A 16,858-nucleotide genomic window follows, 5' to 3' on the forward strand; every position below is an offset into this window, starting at 1 on the left:
TGTGGGTAATGGGTAGGGATGCACCGTTTCCTACAATCACAGAGTCCTTACCCGTGTAATTTTTAGACTGATCCAAAATAGATGGGTCGGCAGTCATATGGGCCGAAGCTCCAGTGTCCAGAAACCAATCAGCAGTATCGGGTCCAGCAATAGAACATGACGTGTTAAAGGCTTCAGCAAGGTGTCACGTTTCATCAACTGCAAGTCATCCTTGAGTCTCAGTTCACGAGCTTTCGACTGATGGCTGAACGTAGTTTCCAACGCAAGCCAAACATCACGTGCAGTAGGGAGACCAACGACAACAGCCATGGCTTCCTCAGTGAGAGAGGAGAGCAGGAGACAGAGAAGTCGTTGATCGGCTGCTCTCCATGCCAAATATTTGGGGTTGAGTGTTGAAGAGGTTTCTGGTTCAAAGCGAGGTGGTGGAACCATAGTTCCATCGACATAGCCCAGCATGTCTTGACTCTCAAGAAGAGGGAGAAGTTGGCTTTTCCAAAGAAGATAATTGGAGGAAGAAAGTTTGATGGTGATCATATGGATTAGAGTATTGAAAGGAAGAAGATGATAAGAAGATTCGGAAGCCATAGAGAAGAAAGGATCAGGGTTGTTAAACCGAAAGGGCTCTGATACCATGTGAATGTTTGCTGAATCACCACACCTAAATGGGGGTGAGAGTTCTCTTATTTATAATTATTTTCAGAATACAGAAATATGGTAAATTACAAATATTATGGAAATAGTAATAAAAGGAAAGAATAATAAATGAATGCAATATATTTGCTTTTAATAAGAGGGCAAATATGGTAACCCGTAATGTAAGGCAAATATCTAGATATTTGCCTTATAGTGACGGTCAACTATCCTTAACAAGAAGACTTGGACATGGGAAGAAAAGATCACTGTGAATCAGCAGATTCCTGTAGATCTTGAAGAAGAACAAACTGAAGCCCCTATTCAGCCTCACTATGAGCATGGAGAGAGTTCATCACAAGCTCAACAAGAAGAACTAGTAGAAGAAGATCATGATCTAATCAAAGAACTCCAAGAACAAGAAAGAGACCAAATTGGATGGTTGATTATGAGATGGACTATGAATCAAGTGATTGTACTTAGTTTGCATTCTTTATGGATAATGATCCAATTGTCTATGAAGAAGCGGTAAAGGAGAAGAAATGGAAGGAAGCTATGGACAGTGAAATCAAATCCATAAAGAAGAACAAGACTTGGGAGCTCACTGATCAAACTAGAGGGCAGAAAACATTCTGAGTAAAATGGGTTTTCAAAACCAAGTAGAATGAAAACGGTGAGAGTACAAGGCGCGACTCGTTGCAAAAGGATACAAGCAGAAGTATGGAGTTGATTATAAAGAGGTATTTGCACCAGTGGCACGTCAAGATATTATCAGGCTTATAATTTCTATTGCAGCACAAAAATCTTGGCCTATTTATCAACTTGATGTGAAATCGGCTTTCCTACATGGAGAGCTTCAAGAAGAGGTATATGTAGAGCAACCAGAAGGTTTTGTTCAAAAAGGTAAAGAGGAAAAAGTATACAAGTTGAAGAAATCTTTGTACGGTTTGAAGCAAGCTCCAAGGGCATGGTACAGTCGCATTGATTCTCATTTTGAAAAGATGAGATTCACTAAATGCCCGTATGAACATACGTTGTATGTGAAAACTGAAAAACGAGGTAACATTCTCATTATTTGCTTATATGTTGATGATTTAATATTTACTAGCAATTATGAAGAAATGTTTGAATTTTTTAAGAAGAGCATGATGATGGAATTTAAAATATCTGAGAGGTACATCCAATACTTCACTTTGTTATGGCAATGGCAAAGTAGTTCTACAAGGTTTTGTGGATGGTGATCTGAGTGGAGATGTAGACTCTAGCAAGAGCACATCTGGATATATCTACACTATAGATGGAACAGTAATGAGTTGGATGTCCAAGCTTCAGAAATGCGTTGCCTTTTCATCTACTGAAGCTGAGTACGTGGCAATAGCTGAAGCCGAAAAGGAGATGATATGGATGACAGACTATCTAGAAGAATTAGGCAGGAAGCATTGCAAGAAGATTCTTTATACAGATAGTCAGAGTGCCATACAGTTGGTGAAAACCCCAGTCTATCATTCAAGGACAAAACACATTAGAAGGCGATACTATTTCACTCGCAGGTTAGTGGAAAAAGGCGATATGTGTTTGGAGAAGATAGAGGGTGCAAAGAATCCAGCAGACATGTTGACAAAATGTGTTGATGTTGGAAAATTAAGGTTATGCAAAGCCTTAATTGGTATGGTGGAGTGATCGTTTGATAATAAAATTCTTGGTTTGCTGGATCAGTCCAAGTGGGAGAATTGTTAGGTTATGGAGTCTGCTCTCTTATTTATAGCTTGGTCAACGGCTATATCCGGTAAAGCTATATCAGGTAAAGCTATATACGGTAAATAGCTATATATAGTAGATGGTTAAATCTAGTAAAGCTATATATAGTAGATGGTTAAATCTGGTAAAGCTATATATAGTAAACTGAACTATATATATATCCCGTCTCGTAGAGCTTTGAAAATGTACTTTTTCTATTCTCTGTATTCTCTCTTATACATACTCATCAATATAAATTCTTTTAGCCAGAGTTCCTTGCAATTTTCTCTATCCTGTTTTTTGCGTTCATCTAGATCGAGTGTGTGCGTTGTTATGCGACTCTAACACATAAATACATTCAAGATTTATTGTCCAGAACCAATATGCTCACCTCCAAAAGTGTGCCCACACCTATGCTTCCTAGTGAGAAGTTGTTATTGGATGGTGGTGAAAATCTCTCACCTGAGGATACTACTCGCTATCGGAGTGTCATTGGAGCTTTCCAAAATTTATCTCTGACACTTTCTGATATATCTTTTTGTGTCAACAAAGTGTGCCAATTCATGTCCTCCTCGACTTCTGTACATTGGACGGCGGTCAAACGAATTCTCCGTTATCTACATGACACTATTGATATGGGCTTGCATATTACAGAGTCCAGCACTGATTTGCTTAATGCCTTCTCGAATGCTAATTGGGCCGAGAATCCTTATGATCCTCGAAGCACTGGAGGCTATGCGATCTTCTTTTGTGGCAATCTTATCTCCTCGAGTTCAAGGAAACAATCGACAGTTTCTTGGTCTAGTACGGAGGGCGAATACAAGGTGGTTGTTGATGTCACTATCGAGTTAATCTGGATCCAAGTTCTCTTGCGTGAGTTCGGGATCTCTCAAGCGCGAGCGCCTAGCCTGTGGTGTGACAACATTGGGGACACCTATTTGTCCACCAATCCAATCTTTCATTGAGGGACGAAGCATGTTGAGGTTGATTATCACTTCGTTCGTGAACGAGTATCAACTCGTCAGCTTGATGTGCGGCTCATATCTTCCAAGGATCAGCTCCCCGATATCATGACAAAGTCACTACCAGCTCCTTCTTTTAGGACTTTTCGGTTTAAGCGCAATTTAAACTTAGTACTACATCGTCCAGATTGAGGAGGTTAAAAGTAGAATAGGTCATATCTATGCATAGTAAGATAATCTACCGATTTACTGGTATGTTACCATGATCAAGGAGAATCTACTGATTTCCTGATTTGTTACCATGGAATCAAGGAGAATCTATGATTTCCTGATTTGTTACCATAGGATCAAGGAGAATCTATTGATTTCCTGGTTTGTTGCCATGATCCAGAGAAATCTACTGATTTCCTAGTTTATTATCAAGAGAATCTACTGATTTTCTAGTTTTTTACCATGATCAAAGAGAATCTACTGATTTCAAATGATTTTTTAGTTTGTTACCATGGATCGAGGAGGATCTACTGATTTCCTGGTTGGTCGAGGAGAATCTACTAATTTTCTAGTCGGTCGAGGAGAATCTACTGATTTTCTAGTCTGTTACCATGGAATCGAGGAGAATCTACTGATCTCCTAATCTGTTAACATGGAATCAAAGAGAGTCTACTGATTTCCTGGTCTGATACCATGGATCAAGAAGAATCTATCTACTACCATGGATCAAGGAGAGTCTACTGATTTCCTGGTCTGCTACCATGAATCAAGGAGAGTCTATTGATTTCCTGACCTACTACCATGGATCAAGGAGAGTACAGATTCTTTGATCTGCTACCATGGATCAAGGAGAGTCTACTGCTTTCCTGGTCTACTACCATGGATCAAGGAGAGTCTACTGTTTCCTGATCTGCTACATGGATCAAGGAGAATCTACTAATTTTCGGGTCTGCTACCAAAAGAATCTACTAGTTTCCTAGTCTGCTACCATAGATCAAGGAGAATCTACTGATTTCCTATTACCATGCATCAAGGAGAATCTATTGATTTCCTGGTTTGTTACCATGGATAGAATCTACTGATTTTCTGATCTGCTACCATGGATCAAGGAGAGTCTACTGATTTCCTGATATGCTACCATGGATCAAGGAGAATCTATCTGCTACCATGGATGAAGGAGAGTCTATCTGCTACCACGGATCAAGGAGAGTCTACTGATTTTCTGATCTACTACCATGGATCAAGGAAAATCTATCTGCTACCATGGATCAAGAAGAATCTACTAATTTTCTAGTCTGCTACCATGATCAAGGAGAATCTAATGATTTTCTGGGGAGAGTCTATCTGCTACCATGGATCAAGGAGAGTCTACTGATTTTCTGATCTGCTACTATGGATCAAGGAGAATCTATTTGTTACATGGATTAAGGAGAGTCTACTGATTTCTTGGTCTACTACCATGGATCAAGGAGAGTCTACTGTTTTCCTGGGAAGAGTCTACCATGGATCAAGAAGAGTCTACTGATTTCCTAGTCTACTGCCATGGATCAGGGAGAATCTACTAATTTAATCTACTAATTTCCTGGTCTGCTACCTTGGACCAGGGAGAATATACTAATTTAATCTACTGATTTTCTGATCTGCTACCATGGATCAAGGAGAATCTACTGATTTCTGAGTCTGTTAACATGGATCAAGGAGAATCTATTGATTTCATGGTCTGTTACCATGGATCAAGGAGAATCTACTGAATTCATGGTCTGTTACCATTGATCAAGGAGAATCTACTGATTTCGTGGCCTGTTACCTTGGATCAAGGAGAGTCTACTGATTTCCTAGTCTGCTACCTTGGATTAAGGAGAGTCTACTGATTTCCTAGTCTGCTACCATGGATCAGGGAGAATCTCCTGATTTCCTTGTCGATTACCATGGATGGAGGAGAATCTACTGATTTCATGGTCTATTACCATAGATCAAGGAGAATCTACTGATTTCATAGTCGGTTGATCAAGAAGAATCTACTGATTTCATGGTCTGTTACCTTGGATCCAGGAGAATCTACTGATTTCATGGTCTGTTACCTTGAATCAAGGAGAGTCTACTGATTTCGTGGTCTGCTACCATGGATTAAGAAGATTGAGTCTACTGATTTCCTGGTATGCTACCATGAATTAGGGAGAATCTACTAATTTAATCTACTAATTTCCTAGTCTGCTACCATGGATCAGGCAGAATCTATTGATTTCCTTGTCGGTTACCATGGATGAAGGAGAATCTACTGATCTCATAGTCGGTTACTATTGATCAAAGAGAATCTACTAATTATCTACTGATTTCATGGTCTGTTATCATGCATCAAAGAGAATCTACTGATTTCATGGTCTGTTACCATGGATCAAGGAGAATCCACTGATTTCATGGTCTGTTACTTTGGATCGAGGAGAATCTATTGATTTCATAGTCTGTTACCTTGGATCGAGGAGAATCTACTGATTTCATGGTCTGTTACCTTGGATCGAGAAAAATCTACTGATTTTCGTTGTTGCCTTTTTGTTTGCATCATATATAACACCAATTTCAATCTTTCAAATCTTGCTTTCAAAACTCTCTTACGAAATCTCTCTGCCCCCGTTTTCTAAAACTTTCCTCTTAAACTAGGGGGAGAATCTACTGATTTCATGGTCTGTTACCTTGGATCGAGGAGATTCTACTGATTTCATGGTCTGTTACCTTGGATCGAGGAGAATCTATTGATTTCATAGTCTGTTACCATTGATCGAGGAGAATCTATTGATTTCATGGTCTATTACCATTGATCAAGAAGAATCTATTGATTTCATGGTCTATTACCATTGATCGAGAAGAATCTACTGATTTCCGTTGTTGTTGCCTTTTTGTTTGCATCATATATAACACCAATTTCAATCTTTCAAATCTTGCTTTCAAAACTCTCTTACGAAACCTCTCTGCCCTGTTTTCTAAAACTTTCCTCTTAAACTAGGGCACTTTCCTCTTAAACTAGGGCTAGAGGCTCGAGCATACGTCGCTTGGCCATAGGTGACGCAAGAACGAATTGACTTATCTCACTTGTTGCTGGGAAATGAGTGCTGCACAATCGCAAGTCCGTTGCCATCAAAAGTACTATTTATTACCATGGATCAGGAGAATTTACTGATTCCTACTAATTACTAATTTCCTAGATCAGGGAGAAACTGATTACTAATGTACTGGTTTGTTACCAGAGAATCTACTGATTTACTTGTTTGTTACATGGATCCAAAGAATCTAAGGAGAGTCTGAGGTCGTGACCCACATAGGTCATTATGCCATTTAACCTAACACTTTGTTCTCGACTACGAAGCTTGGATTTGTATCAATATTGGAGAAGCCTTCTCTAATTCCGAGATGATTCAAAATTGTCTCGATGAAAATCAGATTCGCATACTCACAATCCCCAAATCACATCTGAAAAACACACGTACACACAGATTATCAACCGCAGAACTCAACGAGAGGTGGAAGAACAGAGAGATTAAGATTATACAATTAATATACCTAGGGCACGGGTAGCTTTAACGGCGGGAACGGCATCGGGATGAATCGGAGCGCGTTTGAGGACGTCGCAATGTCGTCAATAGTTCTTCCTCATTCATAAAGCTCCATCATCATCCGATCCTAAAATGGCGACACTAATCGAATCTCTATTTTGCTAGAGAAAAGAGTAAAACGAGGACGAACAAAATGAAATAAAGTATCATGAGAGAGTTCCATGGCATCATAGGGAGGAGAATGTTGAACAAATCAGAAGCGCCGAGTTCGTCCACCACACAATTACCACTGTCCAAGTCGATGATCGTCTTATCGAAGTCGGAAACAACTACAATCCCGGCCATTTTGCTCTGCAAATTCCGGTGACTCTGAGAACACGAAAGGGTTTGGTAATTGGTAACAGAGAAGGGATTATTTCTCTGCCACACACCACCGGCTGTATTAGTGGAAGTGTATTTATATAGTAGTCAGAAGCATTCGGATTCCAATAGAAAATTAAATTCGTAGGAAGAAATTAAAATATATATATAAATGGAATGACTATATTATTAAAAAAGGAATAGACGAAATCTTTAAAAACTTCTCATTTAAAGCTTTATTTAGTTGAATTAAATAATTATTCACATGAAAAATTAATGTAAAAATAAGAGGTAGGTAGGCACTAAAAATGTCCATAATTTAACCATAATATTTTTTTTTTCAAAATTATGTTATTTAGTTTTTTTTTTTTACTTTTTATTGCTGATTTAAATTTAGTCATCAAAATTATAAAATAAGAATTATATCAATTAAAATTGCTTAATATTTAGCTTTATTCCATTAAAATTAACTTAAATTATCTAAATAAAATTAAAAAGAATTATCACTTACTTATTTTTAAATAAAAAAATAGAAAAATAATAAAATATGTAAAAATTAAATACAAATATTTTTTAAATAAAATTATAATCGAAGTTTAATGTTTTAATTTAATGAACTTAATAAAGTTCTATTTTTTCTCCATTTTTATTTATGCCTTATTTTGAAAAGAAATAGGTAAGAATTATCAAATTTATATTTGTCTTTATAAAATTTTCTTTCTTGTCACAACGAATTCATATCCCACAAAGAAATACCAAACTGTGGAAATTCCAGCCATATTTTCGGAAAATCTAAAGATTGTAATTTGATTAGCTGAAATAACAAAAGAGTATTTTATTATAAAATATTAGTCTTAGTTTCTACGTAAAAAGAAATCTTTTTTTAAAAAAATTAATGTAAATAATTTCATTAAAAAGTATCGTTCAAAAAATGCGATATTCATTAATGTTTACAATCGTTATCACAATCTATTTCAAAGTCACAAAATTTTGTTTTTGAGAAAAATCAAATAAATAATGAAAGATTGGAAGAAACAAAGTTCGTTTATAATTTTTATTATTTAAATAAAAAGATTATATTATAAAAATTTAATATTATATATTATTATATAAATAATAAATAATTGAATAAGGTATTGTAAATTTATTAAAAAAAATTATCTCTAAAAAAAAATATTGATTCAAATAAAGATAAACATTTTTTTTTCTTTATTAAAGCGGTTATTTGAGTTTTGTAATGTTTAAATAGGATACAAGCTAACAACTAATCTATAAACAAACTAAATTTTAAAAATGAGATAAAATAATTATGTATATCTAAAATATATTTCATAACTAATTATTATAATATATACTTTCCGTAGTATATATATATATAGTTTGAAATATTTATTAAAAATATATAATTTTAAAAGATTATAAAGATTTATTGAATTTTGAAGATTGAAATTGTTTGAAAGTATATCGAAAGAAAAAAAGAACAATTATGAAAGCACATATTTTATTATGAATTATTATCAGTTCTTACAAATAAAGCCTCTTTTTCCGATTTCATTTTCCTGTCTCTCGGTAATAGGAATTGTGGGTAATTAACAATGTATATTACACAGAAACACCGATAATCCGCCACACCAAAAAGAGCGATGGGTAGCCACACCAAAGTCTTCCCCATCTTTGCATTTTCTACGGGGTCTACCCTAACTTTCCGGAGTGTGTTATTCAAATTATCATCCAATGGAAGGTAAAGATTGAATACAAAGCTGATTAGTGGCCTTGTAATTCGCATCCAATGAATGTTAAAGAGGATAACTCACCCGTATTATTATCGTGGTTTCTAGGCTGTAATGTGTGATCGTGTCTCCTCCAGCATTTGATCAGAGTAGTCGGGCGTTGGTTGTAAGTAACCACATGGGTTCCAACTACCTTATCTGAAGTCAGGGGTAAATAGAGGTCACCACTGGTCTATCTTTCAGTGTTTCACTGGTCTATCTTTCAGTGTTTCGTCTATCGTGGGATACTTTCATTAGGTTGATATGACTAATGCGCCATTTCCCGAGACAGGACCGTATTCTATATTGAATGATACTAGAAACGGAGCCCAATTATTGTCCAGCTGCCTGATTCCGTGCGTTAGACTACTCATAAGGTGGGAGCTTATTATATGTCTAAAAAGTAAACGTCATACCGCAGTTGGCCCACTCCACAAGCATGATGCTCTCTCTGATGGGACTACACAATACCCCCATCGGAGTAGGCGTGGAAGGTGCTGACTCCAAAAGCATGATCCAGTCTATGATATGACGTGGAAATATAGGAAGGTGTTAAGGAGTAAGGAGTAAGGGATTCTTTGGTCTGAGTTAGATGTAAGTTTGTGTAAGTGTGTGTGATGTGTAAGTTAAGTAGTCCGACTTTCTTTGTTGGTGGTCCGTGAAAAGGACTATGTGTTGAGAAAGTAGTAGTTTTTATTATTTATCAGTATGTTAAGTATTTTGAGAATAGTAGTACTCTAAAGGGTAACGCTTTTGGTGGAGTACTTTTTTGAGAATAAAAATAATAATTTACACTATTAAAAAACTAATTTTTTAATCCAAATTTAATTTTTTATTTAATCCACGTGCTTTTAAATTTGACCAAATTTTCAATAAAATTTTAATAATACTGATTTTTAGTACTAGGCAAACAAATATGAATGTCTATTATTTTAGCTTTTTGCTCGACAACGTAATAATTAATTTTGACCGGTCAAAATTCAAATATAATTGACATTCAATATCATAGCTAACAAATTTATGTTTTAAAGAAAAAGGACGTGTAAAATAAAAAGATTTGTATATTGATGGGTCAGATCTTTTAAAGCCAAATAATTTGTATAGTATAGGAAGAAATTACTTGGGTAGGCTCAAAATAAGACTTATGTGAGGTAAAGCCTAAGGTTTTCACGTTGCTTTTAAGAATAAGGTTAGAAATTAATAATAAAATCGAGAATAACATGAGTTGGGACCGTGCATCAATGCACAACTCCATGGAAGGGGTGGGTCTTCTCATAGTAATTATGATCAAGAATCATTTTATGTTTAAATTTGTATTAATTTAAATGGATGTGCATAAATGATTTATGTGAAGTGTCTCTTTCAAATAGTCAGATAAATCAAATCCGACCCAAATAAAAGGTTGAATTGAATCGAATATTAAAGCCGTTAAAAATTAGGGTCTGCGAAATTACACCTTTAATTCCTAATTTCACTAGGTAGACTGTTGATTGGTTTAACAAATTGGTTGTTTGAATTGAATTGAATTGGCTACCATTGCCGGTTTGGGAGAGGGGCAAGCCAGGGCTTCGTATGCGGGAACGGCCATATTTTTGGGCGACAACAGCTGTGCATTTTCCGCCATGGAAATGGTGTTGATTAAACTCGACAAGATCCTCGCCAACTCTTCTCCGTCGCTCCATTCGTGGATTTCTGCCTTAATCATAAGTGGATTTTGGCTAATCAAGCCCCACAGTGGAAAATTCTTCCTCGGCATCAGAAAATCCCCTTCTCCTAGCTTCAAACTAGGGCAGTAATCGCCACTTCCATCGCCTAAATAGATGACCTTCTTCTTCTTCCCATCTAACATTAACGAGGCTTGAATCCGCTCCATAATGATGCCCTAGATTTACGAACGAAAATTTCTCAGCATTTATGATATCGATTGATTCAGATCTGAACACATACAGCGCTGCAAATACGGATATACAATACCTTGCACATGTTCGGAGGGCAGAGATTGCATCCGTGAGAAGATTCATGGAACTCGTGAATAGGACGAATCCTTAATCTTCCTTCTTCATCGACGAAGCCTGGATTCGAGTTGATTTCGGAGAAGCATTCTCTTATTTCGAGATGATCCAAAATCGTTTCGATGAAAAACATATTCGCATCACTCACAATCCTCAAATTACATCTGAAAAAACACAAGCACAAACAGAGAACGCAGAAATCTCAGCCAATGTAATTCAATTAGAGATGTAAACACAAAAACAGAGAGAGATCCAACGATTCTATACCCTAGAGCATGAGCGGTTTTAATGGCTGGAACGACATCGGGAAGAATCGGAACGCGTTTAAGAACCTCAACAATATCGTCAATAGTTCTTCCTCCTGCATGGAGCTCCATCATCATCCGATCCTGAATATCACACCATAAATCTCTGTTCCGCAAACGATAAATCGACAACGAAGAGAAAAATATAATAATACCATGACAGAGTTCCACGGCATTGTAGGAAGAAGCTGGTTGAACAAATCGGTGGCACCGAGTTCATCCACCACCCAATTATCGCTATCCAAGTTAATGATCGTCTTGTCGAAGTCGAAAACCACATCGACTCCAGCCATTATCGCTCTGAAGATTCCGGCAACTCTGAATTTATTGGTTGGCTCTCGTACAATAAATCAAGGCATCCGGCCGTATTTATAGTGAGCTCTGACAGGAAAAGGAGGCAACAAAGGCGAGGCGTATGGGCCGTTAGATTCGATGAAATCGAATGGTTGAGATAAATGGAAATAATAGAATAATAAATAATTGGAATATGATAATATTTTAAGGTAATTGATTTCGTTGAGCCCGTAGGAGATAACCGTTTCCTTCCTCTTTCTAAATTTATTATTTAATAAAAATTTACAAATCAAATTATAAAAATACTTTTAAATTTCTAATATAATATTTTTATATTAAATTTATAATAAAAAATTTAAATATTAATTATTTACAGAAATGAAATAATAATAATACTAAATTTAATATTATCCCTTAATGCTGGTTCAGGCCCATGGGCTTCAATAGTATTATGGGCCGGCCCATCGTGGAGTCAATCATACAGAAAAAAAACCCGATGAAGAATGTGGGCCTTAATGGGTTAACAAATCTACCCGGGCCCATTTGAAGTTTGAAACAGGGAATTAATATAAATTAATGATAAGATTAGGGCATGATGGAGCTGGTAATAATTTCATTTATAGGATTCATTTTGTCTTACTAAATAGTTTATAATATTAGAAGATCAAAAAGAAAAAAAAAAGATTGAAATTTGGAGATTTATGTGATTATGTAATTGATAATATATTAAAATGAGAGCTTGAAAATGGAAAATGAGGTAATTGTTGAGGTGAAGGAAGAGGGAAGTTGGGGAATGTAAGGAACCAATGAGCATGAGCCGCATTTTGATATCACATCTCCAATCATAGCGTATACTCAAATGGATCATCCGGCGAAATCGGATACCCATCTGTGACAAGAAGTGAAATTTGTGAAGGAATTTATATAGTCTAAGATCTTTATGAACAAAAAACGCGCACGATTGATTGATTGATCGATCGAGGGAGAGAGAAGAAGGAAGAGCAAGTGTTCGTTCGTGGGTATATGTTTGGGGTTTGTAACTTTATGAAACTGATCTATGTATATGAGCTTTTTCCAATTTTTGTTTATTTTTTTCTTCGTTGTGTTTGGACGGTTTGATGAGTTCGACTTGTTTTAATCCCGATTTTCTCCTTCTAGAGAGAGAAAAAGGCTTTTAGAGAGACAAGACATACACAGGGGAGAGGCTTTTAGAGAGAGAAAGTTCTGGGAGGCGCAGGGGAATTGGGCCTTTTTTCCCAGTTCGCGATGCTTTGATTGGAATCTGCAGCAGCAGCAGCAACAACAACAATTGGATTTTCCCCTTTTGGTTTTGTTGTTTTGGTTTTTTTTTTTTTTTTTTCTTCTTCTTCTTCTCCAATTTGTTCTTCTGGGTTTTCGAAAATCGTTGACGGGGTTTGTTTCCAAGCTGTGGTTTTTGTAAACCCAGAAAGGGATCTTCGATGCATTGATTTGATTTGGTGGATTTGGATTTTTCCTATCTGGAGTTGCTTGGATTTGCGTTTTTTTTTTTGGCGAAATGAATGGTGGAAACGAGGTCGTTGCAGCTCAGGCCGGCCCGCCGCAGCCGCTGGACTGGAAATTCTCCCAGGTCTTTGGCGAACGTACAGCCGGTGAAGAAGTTCAAGAAGGTACTATTCACTTTCTACTATAATCCAAATGTTTTTTTTTTCCCCATTTGGGGTTTCTCGATCCAATTAAAATTTGGGGGCATCCATTGCAATTAGGGTTTTTCGGGTCTCCGATCTGTTACAGATTGTATGTCGTTCTGTTAATTTGGAATCCTGTTGTGGATCTCTATCTCGTTCTGTTAATTTGCTGGGAATTTTTGGTTTGGTTCTGTAATGAGAGGGAGTTGAGCTTGCTAATTCAGATGTTCTTCTAAGATTGTGCACAGCATTGTTCCTTTCGTTGATAGGATTAGTGACAAGCTTCGAACCTAAGCCTGGTGAGTGAGTTCTGGAATAGCTTTGAGTTTCTGGATTGAATTTACTGTAAGTGAATGCAAAGAGCATTGCCCAACTGTGTGGAATGACTCCTCCCTGATATGATATCCCTCTCATCCATCCTCCATTCAATATTATTTGAAAGCTGGGTAATTTTAATGTAATGTGTCTAGCTTTCTGGTCAAAACCGAGCCTGAAAAATGTTTGGTTCCTGTTTATCTGGACGTTCGCGTATGGTAGAGTTTTGATTCTTGGTTTGCTACCGGTGGAGCTTGGTTTGGATCTTCACTTCGTGATGTGAAAACAGAATGCAAGTAATATCACAAAAAGTGTATCAAATTTCGTATCATGAGCCGCGAAACGTCCTGCAATGACCTAACCTTTAACAGATTTACGTTCGCAATCCACTTTTGGAATGTGGTGTTGTATGCATATTGCATGAAAAGCTAAAATGCTGTCGAGGCATTCTTTTAGAAATTGTTTTTGAGAAAAATTAGAATATTTTAGAGAAATCATGACATTTTTGGGAATGAACTTGTTTTCTTTCCAAGGAAAGTTTGGTTTCTTCATTAAAAAAGAAAAAAAAAATTTCCCTCTTTTTCCTTGGAGTGCTACAGCTGAGCCATGTTGTAACTACTACTCCCCTTTATGATCTGCGTTGGTGCCTCTCGTGGCTTTATGTTATTAGAACGGAAGTTGCGAGACCTCTTTTGTCTACGCTTCTCTCTTTTTACTCATTATTATGCGTCTTGGGCTTCCAGATGCTTCTTTGTGGAGTCTTCAAACTTCTATTGCCTTTCACGGCTCAGCTGTTTCGTCTCTCATTGTACCACTTCCTTTCCTTTTCCTAACTGCAGAACTCCTTGAGATAATGATCTCTGTTGTAGGCCCTCACTCCACTGTATGAAGGTAGAGGTGAACTATCAAGCTTGTTAAAGATATCGTTCATCTTCTGTGTTTTCATCTACATTTCGGCTTTTATTTTGAACAGTCAAGTTATTATGGGAATGGGCGTTCCACATCAACTCACTTGTGCCAGCATGAAAAGATGTCTCTCTCAATCTATCTGTGTCTATTTAGCTTTGGAATGGGTTTGGCTGCTTGGATCTGATATGAAAATGTTTTAATATGTTATCGTAGCCGTTTCTGCTTAGTTAGTTTAAAAGCAACAAGTTGATGCATGCCGTTTCCATAGTTCAGTTATCTTGATTTGTCTTTGTATGAACTTCTCAAATTTTCTATTCATCTCCCTTTTGGCAGTTGATATTATTTCAGCAATTGAATTTGATAAAAGCGGGGATCATCTTGCTACTGGTGACCGTGGTGGCCGGGTGGTGCTCTTTGAGAGGACGGATACAAAAGATGTTCGTTTCTTGGAATCATGACTGCTTTGTTATTTTGCCCCTAATATCTTTATTGCTTCTTGTGTTCTTTAGTATTAACTCTTTTTTTATCCATTTTAACTTGTAGCATGGTGGATCTAGAAGGGATCTGGAGAGGACAGATAATGCAATTAGCAGGCATCCAGAGTTTCGTTATAAAACAGAATTTCAGAGTCATGAACCTGAGGTATTCTCTCTACCATTAATTTTGTGGTTGATTGTTACTTTTATTTGTTGGATGAACGATGAACGATGAACGACTTCTATTGCATTTATATTTATTATTCATTTGTCTTGCTTTTTATCAGTTTGACTATCTGAAGAGTTTGGAAATTGAGGAAAAAATTAACAAAATCAGATGGTGCCAGCCAGCTAATGGTGCCTTATTTCTGTTATCTACTAATGATAAAACTATCAAGTACTGGAAGGTAGGCTACTGCTTTTATCTCTTGTTATCATTCTATATGGTGGACACTGGATTTGATAGTTGGTTTTATGTTTTAGCAATTACACAACAAAGCCCACAAATATCTTGGACACTGGATTTCTTTTTTCTTTTTTTTTTTCTCAATGAAAGTTCATTTTTTTTCATAAGAAAGGTTTTAGCAATTATATCAAATATCTTGGTTGCATATTTCTGGAGGTTACTTGGTTTAATCCTCATATTACTTGTTCTTTAAGGTTCATAAATTTTGAAGGGATGAAACTTAAAGCTTTATTTATGGTAGTCCAGTAGATACCAGGGGCAGACGTTTTTAGATTATCATGTCCATCGCATTTCAAAATTTATGAATTGCTAATGCATAATGCAGAAGAATTATTCTAAACTTTGATGATTCTCTTTTAAAGTTCATCTACAATGAAAATGTAGAGTATTTTGAAACGAGTCAGAAGACCCTTTTCTCTCTCCCCCACATGAACATGAAAAATCAACGATTTTCACTTATATTTGTCCTTTTGTAGTGTTTTTGCTGGTGTTTGTTCTGCACCATTTACTTCTTTCTTTTGTTTCGAGTGTGGATCAGGTGCAAGAAAAGAAGGTAAAAAAGGTTTCTACCATGAATGTGGATCCTTCTAAATCTGCTGGAAATGGCAGCAATGCAAGTTCGAGCAATTCAAGTAGCTCTGGAAAATATCTTGCAAATGGAGGATCCCCAGATCGGTGTCTCAATAACGACCTCTCATTTCCAGTAAGGGGCGTACAGTCACTACGCTTACCAGTGGTAGGCCCTCACCCACTTGTATTAATGATCATACATATTGCTGTTAGTTTCATGCCATTCACGGTGGTGCTATTCATACTAATAGTTTGAGTAGACATTTGCTCATTATTGGTTATTTTTAGTTAAGTTTTTGTTTGATTACTGCTTATTTTTAACTAAGGTTTTGTTTGATTAGTGGTTATTTTTAATAAGTGTTTTGTTTTATGTTATTTTTATTTTTAGTTCTCTCTTAAAAAGTGAAGCTTGTTCACTAATTATTTATTTTTTACTTCACTTTTCGAAAACTCTTGACACGGCCAATTTTTTTCTTTTCTTAAAAAAGAGTACATCTACTGTAACTATTGTTTTCAGTTAAAATTTGGCTAGAAAAGAAATAAAAAACAAGAGGCCGACTTATTCAATTATTTTTGCCTTCAGTTCTTAAGCTACTAGTTTTGCAGGTAACTACCCACGAGACTAACCTGATGGCTAGATGTCGAAGAGTGTATGCCCATGCTCATGATTATCATATCAACTCCATCTCCAATAACAGGTTTGGTGTCTTTCGCTGGAATCCTAAGTTTTCTTATTAGTACATTCTGTTAAACTTTTTGAATACTTGATAGAACATTCTCCTTTGATAACCTTATGCCCCCCCCCCCCCCCCCCCCCCCCCCCCCCCCCCCCCCCCCCCCCCCCCCC

General features: G+C 36.6%; 2 protein-coding genes across 2 annotated transcripts in view; one reads left to right on the forward strand and one right to left on the reverse strand.

The window, feature by feature from the left end:
• Positions 1–10,400: 10,400 nt before the first annotated feature.
• Positions 10,401–11,652, reverse strand: LOC111464430 (inorganic pyrophosphatase 2-like). Its single transcript, XM_023108631.1, has 4 exons — positions 11,470–11,652; positions 11,277–11,398; positions 10,972–11,173; positions 10,401–10,879 (listed from the first exon to the last, which is right to left on the reverse strand). Exons 1-4 carry the CDS (start codon positions 11,605–11,607, stop codon positions 10,493–10,495), a joined length of 849 nt encoding a protein of 282 aa, XP_022964399.1. The 5' UTR covers positions 11,608–11,652; the 3' UTR covers positions 10,401–10,492.
• Positions 11,653–12,302: 650 nt separating this feature from the next.
• LOC111464372 (serine/threonine protein phosphatase 2A 55 kDa regulatory subunit B beta isoform-like) overlaps positions 12,303–16,858 on the forward strand; it is a 9,385-nt gene continuing 4,829 nt past the window's right edge. Inside the window, exons 1-7 of the mRNA XM_023108557.1 lie at positions 12,303–12,640; positions 12,767–13,257; positions 14,833–14,936; positions 15,043–15,141; positions 15,263–15,382; positions 15,980–16,177; positions 16,618–16,709. Coding sequence (XP_022964325.1) covers positions 13,146–13,257; positions 14,833–14,936; positions 15,043–15,141; positions 15,263–15,382; positions 15,980–16,177; positions 16,618–16,709 — 725 coding nt within the window. The 5' untranslated portion in view covers positions 12,303–12,640; positions 12,767–13,145. The remainder of the gene's footprint in view (positions 12,641–12,766; positions 13,258–14,832; positions 14,937–15,042; positions 15,142–15,262; positions 15,383–15,979; positions 16,178–16,617; positions 16,710–16,858) is intronic.

Source organism: Cucurbita moschata, unplaced genomic scaffold (assembly GCF_002738365.1).
Source record: "Cucurbita moschata cultivar Rifu unplaced genomic scaffold, Cmos_1.0 Cmo_Scf00030, whole genome shotgun sequence".
Lineage (NCBI taxonomy): Eukaryota > Viridiplantae > Streptophyta > Magnoliopsida > Cucurbitales > Cucurbitaceae > Cucurbita > Cucurbita moschata.